Source organism: Leucopleurus acutus (genome assembly GCF_964270905.1).
Source record: "Leucopleurus acutus genome assembly, chromosome: 13".
Classification (NCBI taxonomy): Eukaryota; Metazoa; Chordata; class Mammalia; order Artiodactyla; family Delphinidae; genus Leucopleurus; species Leucopleurus acutus.
The window spans coordinates 13,876,360-13,900,632 of record NC_139155.1 but is presented as its reverse complement, the minus strand read 5'-3'; the positions used below and the strand labels follow the sequence as shown (position 1 = coordinate 13,900,632).

Here is a 24,273-nt window from a genome sequence, read left to right as displayed (position 1 = left end):
AGGGACGTGGTCAGATGTGGAGGTCATGGGGAAGGGTGCCATGGCGCTGGGGGGAGGAGGGGGTCCAGGGCGTGGTAAGGAGGCCACAGCCCCTGCTTTGGGGAAGAGCTGGTACAGGCTTGAATCGGGTCAGGAGGGTGGCAAGAGAAAGAAGTGCAGGAGCGATTTCAGAGCCAGCAGGCTGTGCTGGGCGCCGAAGATACAGGGCAAAGGATGTGGTTGGACCTATTATTAAAAAAAAAAAAAATGTGGTAGATGTCAAAACAGGACAGCTGACCATTTGATTGTATTTTTTCACAGTTTATTAAGGAAACTTCTGTCTTAGTCCAAATCAGAATCAAAGCAGGTTCAGGTTCAAGTAAAGAAGGATTGTTTTTTCCCCAAACAATAAAGAAGGTCACAGTTTAGGATATGGAATCGCATCTGCTTTGGATTATCTTACTGGGAGGCAAAGGTCCTTAGACCCCACTGGGGTTAAAAAACAAGCTAAGAGCCCCAAGGCATTGGCTCTGCAGGAAATTTGTGTGCTCTGCAATTCAGAGCCATTTCCTGACCTAAAGGTGTCTTTGAATCAGAGGTTCAGGATGTAGGCAGAGTTTTAAAACTCAGGACTAAAGAGATAAGCAGTCAGTGACCCCCACAAAGAGTCCAGCATCAGAGCTGGTGTGGCCTGCACCGTGGTCTTCCCACGCTGGCCTCAGATAGGTCACCTGCCCCCAGCAGAAGCAGTGTTTACCTTGGACCCACAGCTCAGCAAAAACTTTTTGCTTGCATGAGACACCTTTTCCTGGTGGCTATTAGTGCCTCAGCTGAGTGTTTCCCTTCCTCTCTGCCCACCCCCGCTTCTGCTCCCCACTGCAAAAAGTCCTAGGCTAGCAGGTGACACAGAGGCCCGTCTGGCACAAGCAAAGTCAGAGAGCTGCCAGGTTTCCAAGTGGTAGGAAGAACCGACTGCAAAAACTACCCTTTCGGTTCATCAGAGTAATAATAACTCATTACATTTCCTGTGCAGTGTTGAGAGTACAAGAGCCACTTCCTCCAGCTACCAGAAATTTGAAGACTTTCCATTAAAAATGAGGAAGAAAAACTCTAACTTTTTGTGAATGTGATGGTTAAACCTGGCAAGCAGGGAGAGTGGACATGTGCTATCTCACAAATCCTATTAGCACTGCAGCGTTTGCTAGCCTGGGTTCTCGTTACCCACCCCCAGAATGGGAAATGAGCCACTTTTCTAAGGTTCTGAGTTTTAAAAAATATTTGTTCCTTCTTGGAACATACTTAGCAACTAACTTAGAAGTGTATCCTTAAGTAGCACAAACAGCCACCAAATTCATATCCAGTTGAAAAAATATCTGTCGAGGGTTCTCAATTTTGTACCCAAGGTAGAAGAACAGGATCATGTCTGAAACATTCATGGGAATTGAGAATCTGTTCCATTTTTCAAGCCTTGTAGAGATTATTCACACCCACCCTTGCTACTCCACTACATTATTTAACAATTCCCAGTGGCAGGAACTTCCCTATAGCAGAATCTAATACTGTGTCACAATTTGACACAGTATTTATGACTCAAATTTATTCTTTCATGGGGGTAAAGATCAGTTGGCCAACGTCTTCTTTATTTTTGTGTTTCTCTCGTTGAAGATTGTCAGCCCACTACTTCCCCTTGCTCGGGTTATTCATGCTACTTCCTTTAACCTCTCTGTCAGCCTTTTTTCCTTTCAATTCTCTGGACCCTGGTTTTGCACTTCCATAAGACGCTCTGGAAAACGTCAGACTTACCCCACAGCCTGTGCCCGGGAGAGTTCCCCACCTAGTAGGGAAAATAAGACAGCCCCCTCTTCAGTCCTTGCAGTTAAGTAGGTCTAAAGCTGCCGAGGGCAAGACGCCGTGGGAGCGCAGAGCGCGCAGCGTTGCCGTGGAGAGCTGGGCAGGTGGCGCCTGTCTGGGCCTGGAGGGACAGACATGAGTCTGAGGGCAGAGTGAGCAGGGGAAGGGGCAGAGGTGGGACAAGCAGAGCCAAACAGGGGAAACTCAAGTCCTGTCCGTTTGTCCGGGGCCCAGAGCTGGCCAGAGACCAGGAAAGGCCAAGGCCAGCTGGGGATGGGAGGGGTGCTGGTTAGTCACGGACAAACCTCAGGAGGGTGTTGGGACTCTGCCCTGTGGAGGGGGGGCCCTGGACCCAGCATCCGCAGCTGGGAACTTGTTAGAAATGCATGTTCTCGGGCCCCACCCCAGGCCCACTATATCAGACACCATTTAACCACCTCTGCAGGGGATTCCGACGCACACTCGAGTTTGAGAACCGTTGCTGTAGACGTGGGATTCCATAAAAAGATTTTGAGCTCAGCTGTAAGTTAATATATGTGGTTAATGTACTGAAAGCACCTGCCTCTTGCTGACTCCGTCCTGTGTGCCAGGCATGTGCTAGGTGCTTTACATAGATTTTCTCTAATCCTCACTCCACCTTGCCAGGAAGATGAGAAAAGTGAGGCACAGAGAGGTCCAGTTTGCACAGCTCATAAGTGGCAGAGCTGGAACCCCTCCCACGTGTCCGCCCAGTGGCATGGCATTAACCCCTCAGGGAAACTGCTTATGCAGTCGCCTGTACGACAGGTAAGCAGCAGAGAAAGAAACTTCCAGGACGTGGTGGGGGGGTGGGCAGAAGCAAGCTCTTTTAGCGTTTTGGGAAATAGCATAACCAGTTTGCATTCGTGGGGCTCGGCTCAAGGAGGTACATTCATTGAGGCCTTTCTGTTGTTAACTGTCATTGAGCAGAAGGAAGAACACTGTGACTTTAAGGCTGAGTTTAAACAGGCACCCTGAGCAGTCTCAGCATAGGGTCCATGTGCCAGTTGGTCCCTGACTCAGGAGGAAAAGAAATGTGACATTTTGAATCATCTTTGCCACTTCCTGAAGCAAAGGCATCTCTGACTCCTCTATGCCACGCACACCCCCATCAGAAATAAACTGTACTGTACCACTGACTATAGCCCTGCTCCTGCGTTTGTCAAGATAGTTCACAGGCCATGTTTATCCCACTTCTGCCACCTGCCAGGCTCTGTCCTGGACAGGGTGGGGTGGGGGGAAAGTGCCCCTTCTGATGGGCTTAGGTTTTCTCTGTCCCAGTTGGGATCCCTGTGACCAGGCCATTGAGGTCCTACTTAGTTGTAAAATTACAAATAACCAAAGCACTAGAATGCACAACCAGTCATATATTTTTTTTTTTAGGAGATTGCAAGTTCTAGAAGGAGGACTTTTTTTGGGGGGGCGTGCTGCATTGGGTCTTCGTTGCCACTTGGGCTTTCTTTAGTTGTGGCGAGCGGGGGCTACTTTTCGTTGTGGTGTGCGGTCTTCTCATTGCGGTGGCTTCTCTTGTTGCAGAGCACGGGCTCTAGGCACACAGGCTTCAGTAGTTGTGGCTCACGGGCTCTAGAGCGCAGGCTCAGTCGTTGTGGTGCGCGGGCTTAGTTGCTCCACGGGCATGCGGGATCTTCCCGGACCACGGCTCGAACCCGTGTCCCCTGCATTGGCAGGCGGATTCTTAACCACTGCGCCACCAGGGAAGCCCACAACTAGTCATCTTAACTGCATGGAGCAGTCCTCACGGGCAAGGGAATGCAGGTGTGACCGGCACCCGGCTCCTCTGTGCCTGAACAGCGAGTCCAGGGTGGCCTGGTGAAAGGGGCCTCATCCAGTGTGAGAGGCATTCTGTTCCCAGCACAAGGGACAGCATAGGAGGCTGGAGCAGCTGTGTTGTGTGTTGATTAGGCGGACCTGTGTTCTATCCCTATTAGAAAAGACAATTTGAGCCCAGGAGGAGATTTCTGATCCTCATTTTGCAACCCCTTTCTCCCAGGGTGTCTCTAATTTTGCCCCCAGTTGGTGCAACCTTTCCAAGTCCATGCTTGGGAGTGTGAATTTGATTCAGAGCTAGTAGGAAACCATCACAGTTTTCTGTAAAGGGAAGTTATAAGATCACAACAGTCCTTCAGGAAAAGTTATTCATTAATTTACCTAGAATCCGAGCATTTGCTCTGTGTCTGGCACTGTGCCAGTCGGCTTATCACTAACTATCTGAATGGGCTGCCTTGTCTCTTTGTGAGGAAGCAGAGATATGAGGAAGGGAAAGCCTCAAGCATGGTGCCTGGCGCGCAGTAGGTGTTGCATGAGGCCCACTCAAGATAAATGGTGTCTGTCTCCAGTGATGGGCGAGGTTGTTCTCAATGTCCATTACGTAAATGGAGACAACTGTACAGCGTTTGGGAACATGAGAAAGTTCTGGCTCTCGGTCTTTAATGTAATCTCTGACCTTGCTACTCAAAGACCAGCAGTGTCAGCATCACCTGGGAGCTTGTTAGAAAATCTGCATTTTAGAAAGATTTCCCGTTGATTCTTTTTCACGGTAAGGATCGAGAGGCACTGCTCTGTGAACATGGCAGTGGAGGAGAGTCAGATTCCCGTACCTGGCACAGTGCAGCGCTTAAAGGTACCGAATAATTTTGAGTGGTTGAGTTTGTTTTATATATTTTTTAAATTCTTTATTGGAGTATAATTGCTTTACAACTTTGTGTTAGTTTCTGCTTTATAACAAAGTGAATCAGTTATACATATACATGTGTTCCCATATCTCTTCCCTCTTGCGTCTCCCTCCCTCCCACCCTCCCTATCCCACCCCTCTAGGCAGTCACAAAGCACAGAGCTGATCTCCCTGTGCTATGCGGCTGCTTCCCACTAGCTATCTGTTTTACATTTGGTAGTGTATATATGTCCATGCCACTCTCTCACTTCGTCCCAGCTTCCCCTTCCCCTCCCCATGTCCTCAAGTCCATTCTCTACGTCTGCGTCTTTATTCCTGTCCTGACCCTAGGTTCATCAGAACCTTTTTTTTTTTTAGATTCCATATCTATGTGTTAGCGTACAGTATTTGTTTTTCTCTTTCTGACTTACTTCACTCTGTATGACAGACTCTAGGTCCATCCACCTCAGTACAAATAACTCGATTTCGTTTCTTTTTATGGCTGAGTAACATTCCATTCTATATATGTACCACATCTTCTTTATCCATTCGTCTGTCAATGGACACTTAGGTGGTTTCCACGTCCTGGCTATTGTAAGTAGAGCTGCAGTGAACATTGTGGTACATGACTCTTTTTAAATTATGGTTTGTTTTTTAAAAAAGTGTAGGTTAGTTGTGGCTGAGACAAGAGAAGATGAAGCTCAACTGTGTTAAAAAGAAAAAAAAAAAAAGGGAAGAAGAGAGACGAGTTCAAACAAGTCCAGGGATAGCACTAGGTGTGGGGTGTAAAGTCTTGAAAAGCAAGATAGATGAAGGGTGCCGAGCGTGACAGTGATTATTCCGGAGGCCAGGGCAGTGGTGCCTGGTGCCCCAGCCACCTCGACGGGGAGGGTCCCCCTGCTGCATCTCCCCCCAGGTCCAGAATCCTGTGGGCACCTGCTCAGTCGCCAGCACTGGCTTATCCTTCCGGAAGCTTCGAATCTAGTTGATGTCCTTGCATGTGGCCCTGTGAGGCCATCAGAGCGTGTGAGATGTGGGATACATGAGATACATGGTGGGATACAGGAAGGGTGGAGGGTCTCGTGGGTCAGAGTCCCCGGGCAGGGCTCCCCAGGAGAGGTGGGATGGGCCAAGTCAGGAGGGAGGGCTGGCGTTTGGATTGGTGATAGAGGCGGGGAGAGCCGAGCAAAGCATGGGGACAGGGTTGGCACAGGAGCAGGCGTGCTTAGTAGAGTGGCGTGTGGGTGGTCAGCAGGCACGGGGGACGCAAAACCAGGTTAGGGGGCTTGGAATGCCGGCGAGTTAATCAAGGATCCTGAGCGGGGGGTGACCCTGAAAGTGGTGTAGGGCCGTCTGTTGAAAAATGCTGGGGACAGGCGACTGGGGGGAGGGGCGGTGTGCTGAGGGCCTAGTTGCAAGCTTTCAGTCTACCAGGAGGAGCAGACACACGAAAGACAACCGTAGAGCATCAAAGGGATTGGGACAGGAGACAGTCCTGGTGGATGTGAGATCATCTAGCGCAAGGGGCTAACCAGTCCAGGTGTGAGATCTGAGGTTAAACCAAAGTGGCCAGTGTGGGCAAGGTCATGTGTCAGACTGGTTGACTTAGGCTCCAGGGTTGAGTAGGATGACACGGGTTGGCTGGACGAAATGGAGCGCGTGGAGGCCGGGGGCCGCAGTGTGTTTTAGGCCTAGGATCCAGGGCAGGGCTGCTGAGGAGACAGTAGGAGGAGGGGTTGGGGTGAGACTGAGCACACGTGCGGGCCCGGGGAGCCTTGCTGAGGCGCTGGACTTCATCTTGGTCTTGAACGATCTCTGACCTTGCCACTCAACAACCAGCAGTATGAGCATCACCTGAGAGCTTGTTAGAACTGCAGGGTGAGGCCCCACCCCACACCTACCCAATGAGAATCACCTTTTAATGAGATTTCCAGGTGATTCTGTGCACTTTTAAGAGGCGGGCGGGGGGAAGTCTAGTCCCTGCCCCGGCCACTTTGGGGGCTAACCACCTTATTAGCTTGGTCCACCCCCAGTATGGAGGCAGAGCCTAGGAGGGTCCTTGGCATCCAGCAGACCAGCACACGCTTGGAAGCACAGGGGCCATTAGCGCTTACTACAGGAAAGAAGAGAAAGCAGTTCTCATCTCAAATGAATAAAAGTTAAAAAAAAAAAATTCAAGAATGGCCAAAAAAAAAAAAAATCCTTTCGCACTAGGAGAATAAAGGGGCATTCACTGGAGCCTGTGGGGTGACGATGTGAGGACAAGGCAAACCCATCCTAATTACTGTGTTTAGGAAGCTAACCTTCCTTGGACCTTCATTGCAGGTAGCTCACAGCTGCAGACTTTTCTCACCCTTTATCTCCCCGGAAGACAAAGAAACTTGCAATTAAAGTTTTGACGTGCAAAGTTATTTCTTCATTTTCCCTTAGGCCCTATGTTTTCTTGTCTAGGAGCAGAGATAATAAATACATTGGGAGGAAAGTAAGAAGGAGAGTTGAGCAAAAATCAGTAGACCTTTGATATGCTCCTGTCTAAATAAGTGCAGCACTTCTTTTCTTAAAGGAGCTTATCTGGAATCAAGGTGGTCAGAGAAAAAAAATACTGATGGGGCCATAAAAAGCAACTTTCAAGACAGCTCATGAAGTCAACCGTAACGTTTGCTAAATCGAAAAGGTGAACATACCCAGACTTCTAATAGGCCACAATTACTCTACATTTTTAAGGGTTTTTTTTTCTTTTTTTTTAATCAAACCTGACCTGAGTCAGATTTTTTTCTCTGTATAATATCTATTTTTTTTTAAATCTGGTGGCAAAACGGTGAAGACAGCAAATTTTATGTTATGAGTATTTTATCACAATTAAATGTAAAGATTAAGGGCTTCCCTGGTGGCGCGGTGGTTGAGAGTCCGCCTGCCGATACAGGGGACACGGGTTCGTGCCCCGGTCCGGGAAGATCCCACATGCCGCAGAGCGGCTAGGCCCGTGAGCCATAGGCCCGCGTACCGCAAAAAAAAAAATGTAAAAATTAAAAACTCTTATGGCAAATATTATATTTCCTGCCTGGTGATAAAAATAGTATGAAGTGCTTATTATTTAAAACGTTATGTCCACTACGAACCTAAAGTCAGTATCACACAGTCCTGGAGCTGCAGGTGCATGTTAACTCACGATCTGGGTAAATTATGTCATCAGTTGTGTGAATTTATACTCCAGCCTCTCCTCGCTGCGCTAGTCACACAGGCCTTCCTGCTGTTCCTGGTCCAGCCAGGCACACACCCTCCCGGGGCATTTGCAAATGCTTTTTTGTCCACCTGAACTACTGCTCTACCTGACACTTGCTATTAATTTGGCTTGTTCCCTCACTTCATGCAGGTCTCCACTCAAAAGATCATCTCATCTGATGAGGCTCCCCCTCATAATCCCATTACCTTACTTATCCTGTTTTATTTTTTTCATCGCAGTCATTCCAACCAGATTCCGTTACATGTTTGTTTACTGTCACTCTTCTCCCAAGAAGTACAATGTAAGCAAGGACTCTCTCTGTCTAGTATCTGCTGTATCCAAAAAACTTAAAATTGTGTCTGGCACATAGGATGTGTTCAGTTAACCTTTGAGGAGTAAGTGAATGCATATTTAATTTGTTCCACTTTTAGGTTGTAAACTCACTGAGCACATCTTACTTAAATGCTAAACCTCCTTGATTGTTTTCTAGAGAGCCATGCAATGATGCCGTTTAGACTGGGAAAGTTTTTCTTAAACAGGAAAATCAAAGATTTCTTTCAAGTTGGTTAAAATGAACCCAAGGGTCCTACAGCCCTCTAATAACCATTCCAGTCCTATATAATAAGTCAATGCTGTTGACAGCTAAATTGAGTCCTGTGAACAGGTCCATGCAAAATGAAATTACCCCATAAAAATGGGCAAAGGACTTGAGTGGACATTTCTCCAAAACTGGCCAAAAGGCACATAAAAAAGATGTTCAGCATCGTTAGGCATTAGGGAAATGCAAATCAAAACCACACTGAGAGACCACTTCATACCCATTAGGATCGCTATTACCAAAAAAATGGAAAATAATGTGTTGGTAAGGATGTGGAGAAATTGGAACCCTCCCGCATTTTTGGTGGGAATGTATTAAAATAGTACTATGGAAGAAAGTTTGGTAGTTCCTCAAAAAGCTGAACATAGAATGACCATATTTGTGTGCTAGTGTTCACTGCAGCACTACTCACAACACAGAAAAGGTGGAAACAACCCACGTATCCATCAACAGATGAATGGATAAACAAACATACAATGGAATATCATTCTTCCAGAAAAAGGAATGAAGTTCTGATACATGCTACAATATGGATGAACCTTGAAGACCATGCTAAGTGAAATAAGCCAGACATAAAGAGACAAATACTGTATGATTCCGCTTATATGGGGTACCTAGAATAGTCAAATTCACAGAGACAGAAAGCAGAATAGAGGTTACCAGGGGCTGGAGAAAATGGGGCATTATTGTTTAACTCCAGGGTTCCCAGGTGGAGGGGAAAGTGGGGAGTTACTGTGTAATGGTTAAAAGAGTTTCTGTTTGGGATGATGAGAATGTTCTGGAAAGAGACCATGGTGACGGTTATACAACATCATGAATGTAATTAATGCCACTGAATTGTACACTAAAAAAATGGTTTAAATGACAAATTTAGTTTTTTTATATATATATATATATATATATATATAATTTTTACCCCAATAAAAACAGTTTTTAATTAAAGTGCCCCCAAAGTTTTTTTGAAAACGGGTTTTCAAAGGACTGGCATTAAAAGACCTAAATTCAGTGTTTCACGATGGAGACAGCCCTTTCTCATCTCCCTGAGATAAGCCGCTTTCTTTGCTCCTCCTGCAAGATCCAGACTCCCTACCTTGTTTGTTCATGCCAGCTCTTTACATGGCTATTCCTTCCATAAGACACCAGTCATTCCCTCCATCAGACACTGTTCATTGCCAAAAGGAGTTCACACCTTCTTATTGGCCCTTCTCGTTCCACCATTGTTTGCAGTACACTCCATGGTGCTGCTAAAAATGACCGCCCTTCTACAGCTGCCTCTTCCCAGGACCCCACTCCCCTGCCTCCGCATCTGCCCCAGGTCTCCCACTGCCCCTCCTCTCCCCCTCCACCAGCCCAAGCCCCATTCTTCACTCCTCTGCCCTTGCCCCTGTCCTCTGGACTTTGTGCATCTCCCTCTGTGATTCCTTCCCGTGTATCCCAGGCCGGGTTCCCTCCCCTTCCCAGTCCGTGGCCAGTGAGGGTTACATCCAGGGACTTGGTGGAACTTGATCTTTCCAGTGCACCAGGTCTTGTATTGTCCTGTGGGTCTCTATCTGTTAGTTTTCTCTCCTCTATCTGCCTGTGTCCTCTGCTGCGACACACTTTGAGAGGGTAAGGATGGACTCATTCCCTTTCCTACACAAGCCAATCCCTTGCACAAGTATTGATATATGAGAGCTCAGTAAAGACAGCTTTGAAGATGTGATGATAGCAGAGCTTTTTAAGAGACTGGTACTTTGTATTATTAAACCCTAGACCAGGCCAAAATTTGTCTTCTGGTCATAATCAAATGAAAAGGCATCTTACAAGATAAGGCAAATGACTCAGTCAAAGGAATGACTGGCCTTACTCTAGTGTCTGCATAGTGAGGAAATCAACTCACTACCCCTTCATGGGGAGTGGTCTGTATGTGGGGAGGGGGTTGATTCATATTAGTGGGTTTTCAACGAGACCAGCAGGAGTTGACCAGCTGTGATGAACACCTTCGAGTTGGAGTTCTGAATACTCTTTATCACTGGAAACACATTCGTAAAATGCATTTTAGAATGCCCCCAATCCCTTAGTAGCAGGTCAATTATTTTAATAGTATTCATGATGGTCATGATATTCTTCACATTCTTCTCAAACAGACACATCTTTTCATATTGTACCAATCAGAGAACAGTTGAGCCTCACTTTTTTTTATAGGTAATTTATTTATTTTTGGCTGCGTTGGGTCTTCGTTGCTGCGCACGGGGTTTCTCTAGTTGCAGTGAGCAGGGGCTACTCTTCATTGCGGTGTGTGGGTTTCTCCTTGTGGTGGCTTCTCTTGTTGCGGAGCATGGGCTCTAGGCATGCGGGCTTCAGTAGTTGTGGCATGAGGGCTCCGTAGTTGTGGCTCTTGGGATCTAGAGCAAAGGCTCAGTAGTTGTGCCGCACGGGCTTAGTTGCTTCACGGCCTGTGGGATCTTCCCGGACCAGGGCGCAAACCCGTGTCTCCTGCATTGGCAGGCGGATTCTTAACCACTGCACCACCAGGGAAGTCCTGAGCCTCACTTTCAGCAGCAGAATTTTGTTTTCAAGAGCTGTGTGTATTTGTCATATATGGCCTTTATTATGTTGAGGAAAGTTCCCTCTATGCCTACTTTCTGCAGGGTTTTTATCATAAATGGGTGTTGAATTTTGTCATCTCAATGGTGAAAAACTGAAAGCATTTCCACTAAGATCAGGAACAAGACAAGGTTGCCCACTCTCACCACTCTTATTCAACATAGTTTTGGAAGTTTTAGCCACAGCAATCAGAGAAGAAAAGGAAATAAAAGGAATCCAAATTGGAAAAGAAGAAGTAAAGCTGTCACTGTTTGCAGATGACATGATACTATACATAGAGAATCCTAAAGATGCTACCAGAAAACTACTAGAGCTAATCAATGAATTTGGTAAAGTAGCAGGATACAAAGTTAATGCACAGAAATCTCTGGCATTCCTGTACACTAATGATGAAAAATCTGAAAGTGAAATCAAGAAAACACTCCTATTTACCATTGCAACAAAAAGAATAAAGTATCTAGGAATAAGCCTACCTAAGGAGACAAAAGACCTGTATGCAGAAAATTATAAGACACTGATGAAAGAAATTAAAGATGATACAAATAGATGGAGAGATACACTATGTTCTTGGATTGGAAGAATCAACATTGTGAAAATGACTCTACTACCCAAAGCAATCTGCAGATTCAATGCAATCCCTATGAAACTACCAATGGCATTTTTCACAGAAATAGAACAAAAAATTTCACAATTTGTATGGAAACACAAAAGACCCCGAATAGCCAAAGCAATCTTGAGAAAGAAAAACAGAGCTGGAGGAATCAGGCTCCCTGCCTTCAGACTATACTACAAAGCTACAGTAATCAAGACAGTATGGTACTGGCACAAAAACAGAAAGATCAATGGAACAGGATAGAAAGCCCAGAGATAAACCCACACACATATGGTCACCTTATCTTTGATAAAGGAGGCAGGAATGTACAGTGGAGAAAGAACAGCCTCTTCAATAAGTGATGCTGGGAAAACTGGACAGGTACATGTGAAAGTATGAGATTAGATCACTCCCTAACACCATACACAAAAATAAGCTCAAAATGGATTAAAGACCTAAATGTAAGGCCAGAAACTATCAAACTCTTAGAGGAAAACATAGGCAGAACACTCTATGAGATAAATCACAGCAAGATCCTTTTTGACCCACCTCCTAGAGAAATGGAAATGAAAACAAAAATAAACAAATGGGACCTAATGAAACTTCAAAGCTTTTGCACAGCAAAGGAAGCCATAAACAAGATATAAAGACAACCCTCAGAATGGGAGAAAATATTTGCAAATGAAGCAACTGACAAAGGATTAATCTCCAAAATTTATAAGCAGCTCATGCAGCTCAATAACAAAAAAACAAACAACCCAATCCAAAAATGGGCAGAAGATCTAAACAGACATTTCTCCAAAGAAGATATACAAACTGCCAACAAACACATGAAAGAATGCTGAACATCATTAATCATTAGAGAAATGCAAATCAAAACTACAATGAGGTATCATCTCACACCAGTCAGAATGGCCATCATCAAAAAATCTAGAAACAATAAATGCTGGAGAGGGTGTGGAGAAAAAGGAACACTCTTGCACTACTGGTGGGAGTGTGAATTGGTACAGCCACTATGGAGAACATATGGAGGTTCCTTAAAAAACTACAAATAGAACTACCATATGACCCAGCAATCCCATTACATTACTGGGCATGTACCCTGAGAAAACCATAATTCAAAAAGAGTCATGTACCAAAATGTTCATTGCAGCTCTATTTACAATAGCCCGGTGATGGAAACAACCTAAGTGTCCATCATTGGATGAATGGATAAAGAAGATGTGGCACATATATACAATGGAATATTACTCAGCCATAAAAAGAAACGAAATTGAGCTATTTGTAATGAGGTGGATGGACCTAGAGTCTGTCATACAGAGTGAAGTAAGTCAGAAATAGAAAGACAAATACCGTATGCTAACACATATATATGGAATTTAAGGAAAAAAAATGTCATGAAGAACCTAGGGGTAAGACGGGAATAAAGACACAGACCCACTAGGGAATGGACTTGAGGATATGGGGAGGGGGAAGGGTAAGCTGTGACAAAGTGAGAGAGTGGCATAGACATATATGCACTACCAAACGTAAGATAGATAGCTAGTGGGAAGCAGCCGCATAGCACAGGGAGATCAGCTCTGTGCTTTGTGATCACCTAGAGGTGTGGGATAGGGAGGGTGGGAGGGAGGGAGATGCAAGAGGGAAGAGATATGGGAACATATGTATATGTATAACTGATTCACTTTGTTATAAAGCAGAAAGTAACACACCATTGTAAAGCAATTATACCCCAATAAAGATGTAAAAAAAAAAAAAGCTGTGTGTAAAATATATTTCTGTAAAGTGAATTGTAGTATTTTGGACACTCAGGGAGTTTTCTATTTAAACCCTCTGATTCTCTGTATCCACTTCCATCATGACTTAGACCACATACCTGGCTTGCATAACGTGGGGTCTTCACACTCTTAACATGTTCCACAGTTCAGTGTTCTCCAGGGATTGCGTGGGGTGATCTGCTGGGGTTCACAGGAGATCCCCAAGAGCTGCTCCTTAATTTTATCTCTTTAATTGATAACATACTATCTTCATAGGTGCCTGTGTAATGTTCTGAAGTATGAAATGTGAAGCTTTGGTTTGTGCAAAAGAAAAACAAGTCTGATGTTTTCTCTGTAAACCTGTAAGCTTGAAATTCTTTCTCTTGAAATTCTGAGTTTTTCTAAAATGAAAATGTCTAGAAGGGCATTTGGTCATAGCTCGATTCTGTCCCAGTTGACAGAAATCACTGACAGAATCTAGCAAACACTTTATCAGCAGAACCTTTGAGTAAGCTCGCTCCCTCCCCAGCCCGGCTTCCGTCCCCATCACCGACTGAAGCTCCAGACAGAAAGCCACTACCATGACTCGGGCCACCTGCCACCATTTCAGTCTCATGAGAAAGCACTTCTTTATGTGAAGTCAAACATGCTTTAAAAAAAATAAGCTTTTGGATTAAAAACATGTTTCTCTGGGAATTCCCTGGCGGTGCAGTGGTTAGGACTCCACACTTCCACTGCAGGGGGCACGAGTTCTGTTCCCAGTCAGGGAATTAAGATCCCGCAAGCCTGGAGGTGCAGCAAAAAAAAAAAACCCCAAAATCATGTTTTTCCAATTGCCCAGCTGAAACACTCTGCCGTCAGCTTTTGTCATCAGAGCCGTGTTAAAACTAAACAGGGATGGTACGCTCAGGAAAATTGCCAGGCCTTCAGAATTTTTCTACGAGTCCCTGGTCTCTTTTCCACCCTCTTTCCTTTTTCTGTCCCACTCCTTTCCCTCCAGCCCCCCACCAGGGAACGATCTGATAAAAGTAATTGGTGTTCACCGATTCTGCCCAGGTGCCTACAGTAGCATCCCCCCTACCGAGCACCAGCCAGGTGTGCGCCCCTCTGCTGAGTAAGTGAGTGACGCAATTCCCGTCCCACCTCATTCCCCCAGCTACCTGCTAGAAAGGTCCTTCGCTTCAAAGTGAAAAAGCAGAGCCTTCATTTTTCCTGAGTATTGCCACTTGCCATTGATACATCATTTTCCATGAATGATACCGTCTCATCCTCACTGCGGTGGGATGGATGCAATTATTTGCCCCATATTACAGGTGAATAGACTGAGGCTTAGGACTAACTTTTTTCCCCCTTGTCCTCAAATTGTAGAAATGTAGACAGTTTTATTAAAGAAATGTCAGGCATTCTTCTATCCAGGCCAATCTGGAAGCTCAACTCTAAGAGCTGCCCTGGTTGGAAGAATCCTGTCCTGAAGTCTGCCCTGCCCTAACCGACCAGGGGAGCTACCTGGCCAGGCAGCTTCTTCCGTCTTCACCAGCGCGCTGGTACCATGCTCCCTTCTGCCTGTGTCTTTCTGGCCCTGGCCTCTGCTCTGCTAAATCCCTCCATTCTGGCATGTCAGACTTTACTTCAGTTAGTGTTTCATTCTTCGGACCAAACTGAGCAGGTCCCCTAGAACATCTCGGTTGAAAGGGTCTGTGTTTGGATTCACTAACTGAAATGTTTTGAGGGGAGAAACTTAGACCTCGTCTCTGGCCTGACTGCTCAGCCAGCTAAAAACAGACATTCAAAGAAATGGACAAGAAGGAACAGCATTTGTTTGTCAGTTCCTCTGGCCTGTGACTGAGACCTTTTGTTTGTTCGCTGTTCATTTATTTCTAAAAACAAAAGCCTTCAGATAGAAACGATTTCCTGGTGTGAGACCCTCATAGTAAAGCCGCTTTCTTGGTGTTCTCGGGAACACAGGTCACTAGTAATTGATTTCTATTCTATTCTGGATTAGAGCACTTTTCATTCGTGACTTTCTTTTTCTTTTTTTGTGGTACGCGGGCCTCTCACTGCTGTGGCCTCTCCCGTTGCGGAGCACAGGCTCCGGACGCGCAGGCTCAGCGGCCATGGCTCACGGGCCCAGCCGCTCAGCGGTATGTGGGATCTTCCCAGACCGGGGCACGAACCCGTGTCCCCTGCACTGGCAGGCGGACTCTCAACCACTGTGCCACCAGGGAAGCCCCATGACTTTCTTTAAGGATATTTTTTTCAAGGGCAGCAGAACTATTAGGTGTTATTTTCACATCCAGTAGTTTCTCTCTTAAGAAAAACCACATCTTTCAGTTGACTGAAACATTCAGTCAGAACGTAACATAACATTCAGAAATTTGATACCACCTTTACCTAATTTACAGCCAAATTCTCAAGTATAGTCATGGGTGATATTTTATAAAATGAAATCTATGGAAAATCCCTCATTTGTTCATCTGGGTTGGGTTCTTTTCCCCTTGGTTTGACAGAAGGAGCCAAGCTTCTTTCTGTTTTGTTATGTGTCAGCATGAATTTTTAGTAGAACAGAAAAGTAATTTTAGTATTCATAACGGCTTTCACTACAATTGGGTTGATTAACAGCACGAAAAATAAATATTTAAGTCAACCTTCCCTGCAGGATTCTGAATACAGACCCTCCGGTCTCTGCAGCTCAGCTCACAGAAATGTTTCTTCAGCTTGGGGTTTCTCAGGGTTAGACCCAACATGGCATTACACTGGGAAATAAATCCATGCAGCTTTATAAAGACGATTTTGATGTGCAATTTATGATCTCCCTCCGGCCTCCCAAAGCCTCGCACGGACTGTGGACATGCTTATTCCAGAAGAGTTTGTCAGCCGTTAAAATTAAATACCAGCCTGTATGCCCTGAAGCAAATACACACATGACACAAAACACACAAGAAAGTGAGGCAACAGATGGCCAATAAATCAGGTGTATTGTCTTGCCATTTTAACTCCTTTATTTAGACTTTCCAAGGAGTTTAGATGAGGGAAGGAGAGGCAGGGGATGTAAAGGCTATTTGCCATAAACAGACTCTAGTGTTTCTTACACATTCAGGGGAAGTCTGTGAGAAAGCAGAAGTTAGTCGATGTAAACTCTGGGGGCCCAACATGACTTTTGTATTTCGTTGATTAAGAACTGTGGTCGGTAGGACATGGCTGGTTTTTTACGAGACTTCTAAGTACCATGCATGAATCAAATCGTATTCCCCAAAACACAAGCGCTGCAACAGACCTGGTTTTGAATGTATGTGACTGTATTCTTTATTCAACAGATAGACATTTTAGAAGTGGTTCTGCTTTATTTGCTTAATGAAAACAACGATGGTTCCAAAGCTCTGTTGTCTTAGAGGGAAACAGGTCAATCCTGAAGGCAAACTAGACAAAAACGTAGGTAACTCAAAGTTTGTACGTCTCGACTCGGTTACCAAAAGCCTTCTGTTGCTACATCTTGGGCAAAGAGAGGAGACTGGAGGTGGTTGACAAAATCGCCCGATGAACTGAAAATCTGCAGCCTTCTGCTGAATGCCCCATTCCCTGGGAGGTTGCTTCCAAAACACTGAAGCAGGAACATGTTTTTATCAAATTACTGCCTTACTAGGATTGCTACCAATAATAAGAGCTACTACCTCATAACTGTTGAGAGCTTGGTCTTGGGGGCTAGAGTCAGGCCCAAATTCTGAGCTGTTGGGAGGGAAGGGCCGGAGGACCAGGAGGGGCTTGAGCAGCCTGGAGGCTCTCCCAGCTGCTGTTGAGATGGGAGATGTCAGAGCTAGAATCTGTAGGAAAAAGAAGGGGTCATACCGTATGCTAACACATATATATATTGAATCTTAAAAAAAAATGGTTCTGAAGAACCTAGGGGCAGGACAGGAATAAAGATGCAAACATAGAGAATGAACTTGAGGACACGGGGAGGGGGAAGGGTAAGCTGGGACGAAGTGAGAGAGTGGCATGGACATATGTACACTACCAAATGTAAAATAGATAGCTAGTGGGAAGCAGCCGCATAGCACAGGGAGATCAGCTCAGCTAGGTGCTTTGTGACCACCTAGAGGGGTGGGATAGGGAGGGTGTGAGGGAGATGCAAGAGGGAGGGGATATGGGGATATGGGGATATGTATGGCTGATTCACTTTGTTATACAGCAGAAACTAACACACCATTGTAAAGCAATTATACTCCAATAAAGATGTTAAAAAAGAAAAAGAAGGGGTCAGACTGGGAGGGGCTGAAGGGCATTCGTTCATTCACATCAAAAAAACGCCAGTCTGGGGATGTATTTGGCAGGCTATCCAGACAGAGGGAGGCTGGTGTCAAGGAGATCCAGCTCAGGCTAACCGGAAACCGAGCCCAAGAAGGTTGGATGTGGGAGCTTGGGATCCAGGAGGCAGGCGGGTAGAGCCCTTCTGGCCTGTAGCATGGAGGGACAAGTCCTCAGGGGATCAGCAAAAGGTGACAGGCCAGGGTGTCCAAGATCTGGACTTCCTAATAGTTAAAATGTGGGGACTGCAGTGCAGAGAGCAAACCACAGGGTTCCTGGACGTGGAGCTTAGGATCAGAGTGAGACCAGCACAGGGCAAGCTTTACATGCTATGTGAGGTCTGGGGAGCTGCAGATCCTCTAATAAGAAGGTCATCCTAGAGCTGCAGCTCTGCCAGTGGGGGAAAAGAAGCAGAGAGCTTCTTAGAAGCAGAGAGGCAGAACAAGAGAAGGAAAAAACACAACAAAGGCACATCTTGCCTTCTGAAGGTGTAGGCCTCCTACAGAGAGTTTTCCAGATTGTTTATATTTACCCACAAACCACATTTCTTTAACCATATCTATGCATGTATGTTGCCTTTTGAGTCGTATATTTATTGCCATTTTGAAGGTTTGAAGGTGTGCTGCAAAGTATCTGATGTAACTCAAGAATAAAGTAGGGTTCAGTTTAAGCTATACCTTAAATTAGATTAATTCCATAATTTTCTGCCTCACCATAGCCAATTCTCCCAGTAGCAGAATTGCTTCTGCAACTTAAAAGATCTGTAATCCTAGAGCTGGGTCAAACAGACATATCAGTTTTGGAGTGATGAAGGTGTTCTGGAGTTAGCAGTGGTGGTTGCACAGCTTTGTGTATATACAAAAAAAACAAAACACTGAATCGCACCCTTTGAAAGGGTGAGTTTCATGGTATGTGAATTATATCTCCATTTTTAAAAAAGAAGACATGTCCAGGTGTAAAGTCACAGTAAGCTCCGGAGACAGATATGGATTCTAAGGAATAATCTGTGAAAATCTGTTTAAGAGCTGAGACATCTGGTTACCTCTGGAATCAGTAGCTTCCCCATTTTTGCTAGGAGGTATTACGCTCCTGGGTTAGATGGTGGATGGGTTGAATGAATCACTGCCGCTCTCCTAAACGTGTAAACAAATTGTCCACATATTCAGGTCAATGATGCTCACCAGGTACCAGGATTTGGAGCCCAGGGCACAGCCTGTAGCACCTGACAGACCTTCTAAGCTGCTGCTTGGGGCGAGTCCTTTTACCAAATTCCCCTAAAGAGAAGCTGTGTGTGTAATACAGACAAAATCTGTGCTCATCTTACAGAGACTCTTGCAGCTTTCTTATGGGTCAGAAGCCATCGACCTTTATCTCCCACCACACGTTTCTCTTGTTTGCCTTTGTCATCAGCATCGCAGGAGCGCTCACATATCATCAGGCTCAGACAGATCCTGTTTGTGAGACAGAAGTTGCACTGACCGAATTCAGCTGCACCGTTTTGCCTCTGTTACTGTGCCAGGCGCAGAGAAACAGATTCCTATAAAAACAAAGAGAAAAAGAGACCCGAAAGGAGAGGTGGGGTGGTTTCTGTTACATCATTCTTCCTAATGTTCAGTGGGCTCACTGCACTGTCCACCAGACCCTGTCACGTGGTGAATGCTCGGGGAACATCAATCCATGTTATCAGGGGTCCACAGAGAGTGTTAGACAGGTCTCGGAAGCAAGTCCGAATACAACCTTCCTGGCATACCTGGCTCCAGAAGCACATTTGACATTCTCATCAGCCTCAGAGTAACTGTCCCTGGTCCCAGCCCTGCCGGAAGCCCTTTACCTGGCCTGGGGGAGGTCGGAGAGGTCCATACTGGGGGCATACTGCACACCCTACTCAGCTAGCCTGGGGTTTTCTGGGTGTGGTGCTCTCTCTAGAAAACTTCCTTCATAACTGAGGTACTGTGAGGATGCACGGCTTCTTCCAAGCTACACTATTTCTACACCTCCCATCCAAGCCTTGAATAGGCAGGTGAAGCCCTCTGATTGCTCTGACCGTCCTTGGTCTCGTCTCCCGGGACTCTGCTGATGGTCTCCACTGCCAGCCCCACCCGACGTGCCACTTCAGGCCTCAGTATCCCTGTTTGAACGTCTCATACTCTGCCAAAGACGGCTTCCTTGCCCTGCCCTCCACTTCCACGGGCCAGTTCCTTTTTCCTCATCTGGCTGAGTTCTTTTTTATCCTGTGAGCCTGTGCTCACTTGTCACACTCCTTGGGACACCTCCCCTGGCCTTCAGCTGAGGGAAGGACCCACCTGGCTCCATCATAGCACACACCCTGGTGTGCGGAAGTCCCTTGAGGGCAAGGTTGTAACTTTGGATCCCTGGGACCCAGCAGGAGCCGGACCCTTGGTACGCACAGTGTGAAGAATGTGCAGCTGAGCCCAGTGCTTCCATTTCATCGTTCAGTTCATCGCTCCACTGCCTGCCTGTCAACAGGAATGTGTGGTTTTTTTTCTGACACTGAGAAAGCTGATAAAGAAAAGAGCTTTTCTGTGGCAAACTGATAAGAATCTGAGTGATTGTAGGGGACTTGGCTTTTTGTTTTGTTCTGCTTAGATGAGCAGACTTGGAAATTAGTATTGGTATTAGAATCATACAGAAAGGAGACAAGGTTCAAAGAGCTGAAGCAGCTTGTCGGGGATCCCTCAGCCAGCGGGCGGTCGGTCAGGGCTCCTGGCTGTAAGCCAGAAGGCTTCCTGTAACCCCTTGCTGTCCCACTTTTTCAGATCCTCTGCATGTTTAAAATTTTAAAAGGTAAGTGGTATTAAGCATCTTTTTAAAATCAGAGCTAGCTTGTAAGACCACCGTTGGCCTCCCCTGGTATAAGACACATGTTAAGGGGCCCCATTCTGTCCTTCTACAGTTTTATGACCAAAGTGGACTGAGCAAACCGTCCACCATGTGATGACACAGAAGTGGGACCAATTTTGTACGTGGGTTGTGTAAAGCGGTTTTCAACCTTCTGTGTACCATTTGTAAATTTCCCTTTCATCCGGCCTATTACCAGGAGCATGACCGAAATTGTTTTAAATGCTTAAATGGATTTGGGTGCCAGAATCATTGCTTTTGTACATTGTTTGGGAGAAATGGGCTAGAATGGGAAAGCGACATCTTTGGGAGGGGGGTGGTATTATGCAGAGCAGTTGTTTCAGGACTGTTTACGGCGATTTCTTATACTTTTCAGAAATGTGAGTCAGTAATTCACTTTCTGTTTTCTCTAGAAAGAACTTGTGCCTAATCTCTACCTGATGCTTACTTTCTCTTTAGGTGACTTTTCAGATCACCTCTCCGTGTACTAGCGAGAGGCATTACGAGCACCTTGGACGATGCTGTAACAAATGTGAACCAGGTTTGTACTTCTAAACCTCCTGTCATTGTACTCCAAAAGCGGGTGGGGTTCTTTTTTTTAATCTAAGGAACCATTTCTATCCTGCCAGACAAAAAAAAAGAAATCGGGTAGGCTTTTTATGGCGGTGGCAGGTAGTGGTGTTTGTCACTCTGAAGACAAAAACTTTTCTCTCAGTAGATGAAATCTCCTAAAAATCAAGCGCAGTTTCAGAAACTGGTACTTGAATTAAGTACCAGCTTTCCAAAACGCTGTTTCTTGAGAAGGCAAGATGGTTTCTGAAACTCTGTTTTAGAAGTTTGTGATTCAAACTCTCAAAATATGAGATACAACTCTTACTTAAAAGTATTATTTTGCGAAATCCCCTGGCGGTCCAGTGGTTAGGACTCGGCACTTTCACTGCCAAGGGCCCAGGTTTGATTCCTGGTGGGAGAACTAAGATCCTGCAAGCCATGCGGTGTGGCCAAAAAAAAAAAAAAAAAGTATTATTTTCACAGAAATTAGCGGAGGATGGGGATGGTAATCTATCCTAGAATCACTGCTAAAACTTGCCGAAACCCTGTTATAACTCCTCCCCACAATACCTGCTGAGGGGTAGAAGGTGGACTGGTCACCACTTCCCCAAAGTTGTTCTGCCAGAAGGTGACCAAGTGTTGCTATGGCCTCAGTGAAGCCCCAGGTCCAGAGGGTCCTCACTCACTCGCTGTTCTGGGGAGAGGAGGAGAGCTTTGAGGAAAACGTGCTTACCTTATAACAAGATCCTTTAGATATTTCAGCTACAAATACTTTTTGGGTTCGTAGAATGAAGATCCAGTGATTTTCATGCGTGCATGTGTGTGTGTATTACTCTCTGATCAAACTAAGTTAACCGTGAGCCCACAGTATACTTGGGACAAAAGAAGTTAACTATCCAGGTTGACAGTAGAGGGGTTTTGAAGATGGGAGGGGAGAGGTGAGAGGAAGTTCCTCTTGCTTAGCCCCCAGGGAACCCCTCAAGTTCTGTAGGCACCAGTTTGAAAACCATAGTTCTTTTCCTGAGTCAACAGAGGTTTGCGGTGGAAGGGGTGATCTTTTACTTAGAAGACCTAAAAGACTGCCGTGAACACAGGCACAGCAAACCCAGGAGAGGTTATCTGAGCCAGCCGGGAGGCCTGAGGAGCCATCGCTGTGAGATGTGGTCTTATCACATGTATCAGTCTACCTTTGGGGGATGTCCTGGGATCATGGTCATGTAAGGGGTCCAGTAGATTCGTGCTTGTTTTTTTTGTTTGTTTGTTTTTTGGCCACACCCCGTGGCTTGCAGGATCTTAGTTCCCTGACCAGGGATTGAGCCTGGGCCCACAGCAGTGAAAGCACGGAGTCCTTACCACTGGACCACCAGGGAATTCCCAGATTGGTGCATTTTTGTTGATTTGTTGGCTTTTTTGGGAGGAAGTATTTTTGATTGGTGCATGTTTCCCCTTCTAATTTAAGGAAAGTTCTTGTCTTCCAAATGCACTGCTACCTCTGAAAGCGTCTGTCTGCCCTGTGGCCCAGATGAATACCTGGACACCTGGAATGAAGAAGATAAATGCTTGCTGCATAAAGTTTGTGATACAGGTGAGTCAGTCATGTCGGGGGCCGTGTGGATAAATGATATTTTTAGATACAGCAATACTGTCTCTTTTAGGGGCCATGGGAAGAAGTTTTGACCACAGACCCCCAGAAAGATGTGCTTCGGATCCCAGAAGGATTGTGTTAAAATTCTTCATGTAGAACTTCTGTTCTGGAATAGTTTTGTTTTGTTTTGTTTTTATTGAAGTATAGTTGATTTACAGTGTTGTGTTAGTTTCAGCTATACAGCTATACAGCAAAGTGATTCAGAGATATATATATATATCTGAATATTCATATCTCCGATATTTCCTGTAAAGGGGTTATTAGATCTAGAAGGCTGATCAGAATCTGGGTTTTTCTGCATTGTTTTTGACAAAACTCCTTCAAAGGTGAGCATAATGTGGTGATGTCAGTACTCACAGAATAGCTGCTTCTCTCTCTTTTGGGTGATATTAGCAGCTGTTGATGATCATGGCCTAGATCCATTTTCATTAGGGGCTGCAGAAAGGTGATGTTCTAATTCCATCATCCCTTCTTCCTTTATTGGCTAGAATGCTTTCTAAAGAGAAACTTCCCTCATCAGCAGGTTGTTAACCCTGAAGTACAGTATATACAGGAAAGGCAGAATGAACGCTTGTAACTTTATTTACCACTTTTCAAAATAATGACTTGATCACCAAGTTGTCTCCAAAGGAATTGTATGAATATTATGAACTCGTGCATTTACGTCTTTGAGGTGTTTTAATCTATTGCGGTTACTAGTTTTACTGGTGCTTGGATTATCTCACCTCTCCCAGGTGGCCCCCAAGTCTTTCGATGTGGACCCTGGTGTCCTTCTGAGCTCTCTTGCTCCCAGCCTCACATTGGACGTTTCCTGCCCTAAAGGTGGAATCAGCCATTTCTCCAAGGGTTTCTCATTGCTTTCAGCAGAACATCTTATTTAGCAACTTCAGTCTGGGTGCTGGGAAGCACTCATTGCTACTGGATTGATCCTTGTATATAGGTTTGTTTGTTTGTTTTTTCAGTAGACAGAACTAGGAAATAAGTATTTTTCTAAACATTGTAATTTTTCTAAAGTGTTAGAAACAGCTGGGAGACTTTGTCCAGAGAAGGTAACATGGAAACTCCATTGAGCAGAAGCATCTGATCAAGTCTTTTTTCTTTCCCACTGCTTAGTAATGAGCTTGACTCATTGCTGTCTCTTGGAAAGAAAGATTCACTCTGTCTACTGCCAAAATTGATTAAAGCCCCAAACCTAGCGCATTAAGATATTTTAAAATATGTCAAAATTGTTCATAACCACACAGGCTTACATGCACTTACTTTTATATATATATATATATATATATATATATATATATATATAAATTTATTTATTTTATTTACTTATTTTTGGCTGTGTTGGGTCTTTGTTGCTTCATGCAAGCTTTCTCTAGTTGCGGCGAGCGGGGGCTACTCTTTGTTATGGTTCGCGGGCTTCTCATTGTGGTGGCTTCTCTTGTTGCGGAGCATGGGCTCTAGGTGCATGGGCTTCAGTAGTTGTGGCTCGCGGGCTCTAGAGGACAGGTTCAGTAGTTGTGGCGCACGGACTTAGTTGCTCCCCAGCACATGGGATCTTCCTGGGCCAGGGCTCGAACCCGTGTCCCCTGCATTGGCAGGCAGATTCTTAACCACTGCGCCACCAGGGAAGTCCACATGCACTT

General features: G+C 45.3%; 1 protein-coding gene across 1 annotated transcript in view; it reads left to right on the top strand.

Annotated features, from left to right (window-relative positions):
• Positions 1–24,273, top strand: part of TNFRSF11A (TNF receptor superfamily member 11a) — a gene marked incomplete at both ends in the record, with an annotated part of 56,430 nt that overhangs the window by 5,238 nt on the left and 26,919 nt on the right. The window contains 2 exons of the mRNA XM_082852918.1: positions 20,896–20,977; positions 22,448–22,573. Coding sequence (XP_082709044.1) covers positions 20,896–20,977; positions 22,448–22,573 — 208 coding nt within the window. The remainder of the gene's footprint in view (positions 1–20,895; positions 20,978–22,447; positions 22,574–24,273) is intronic.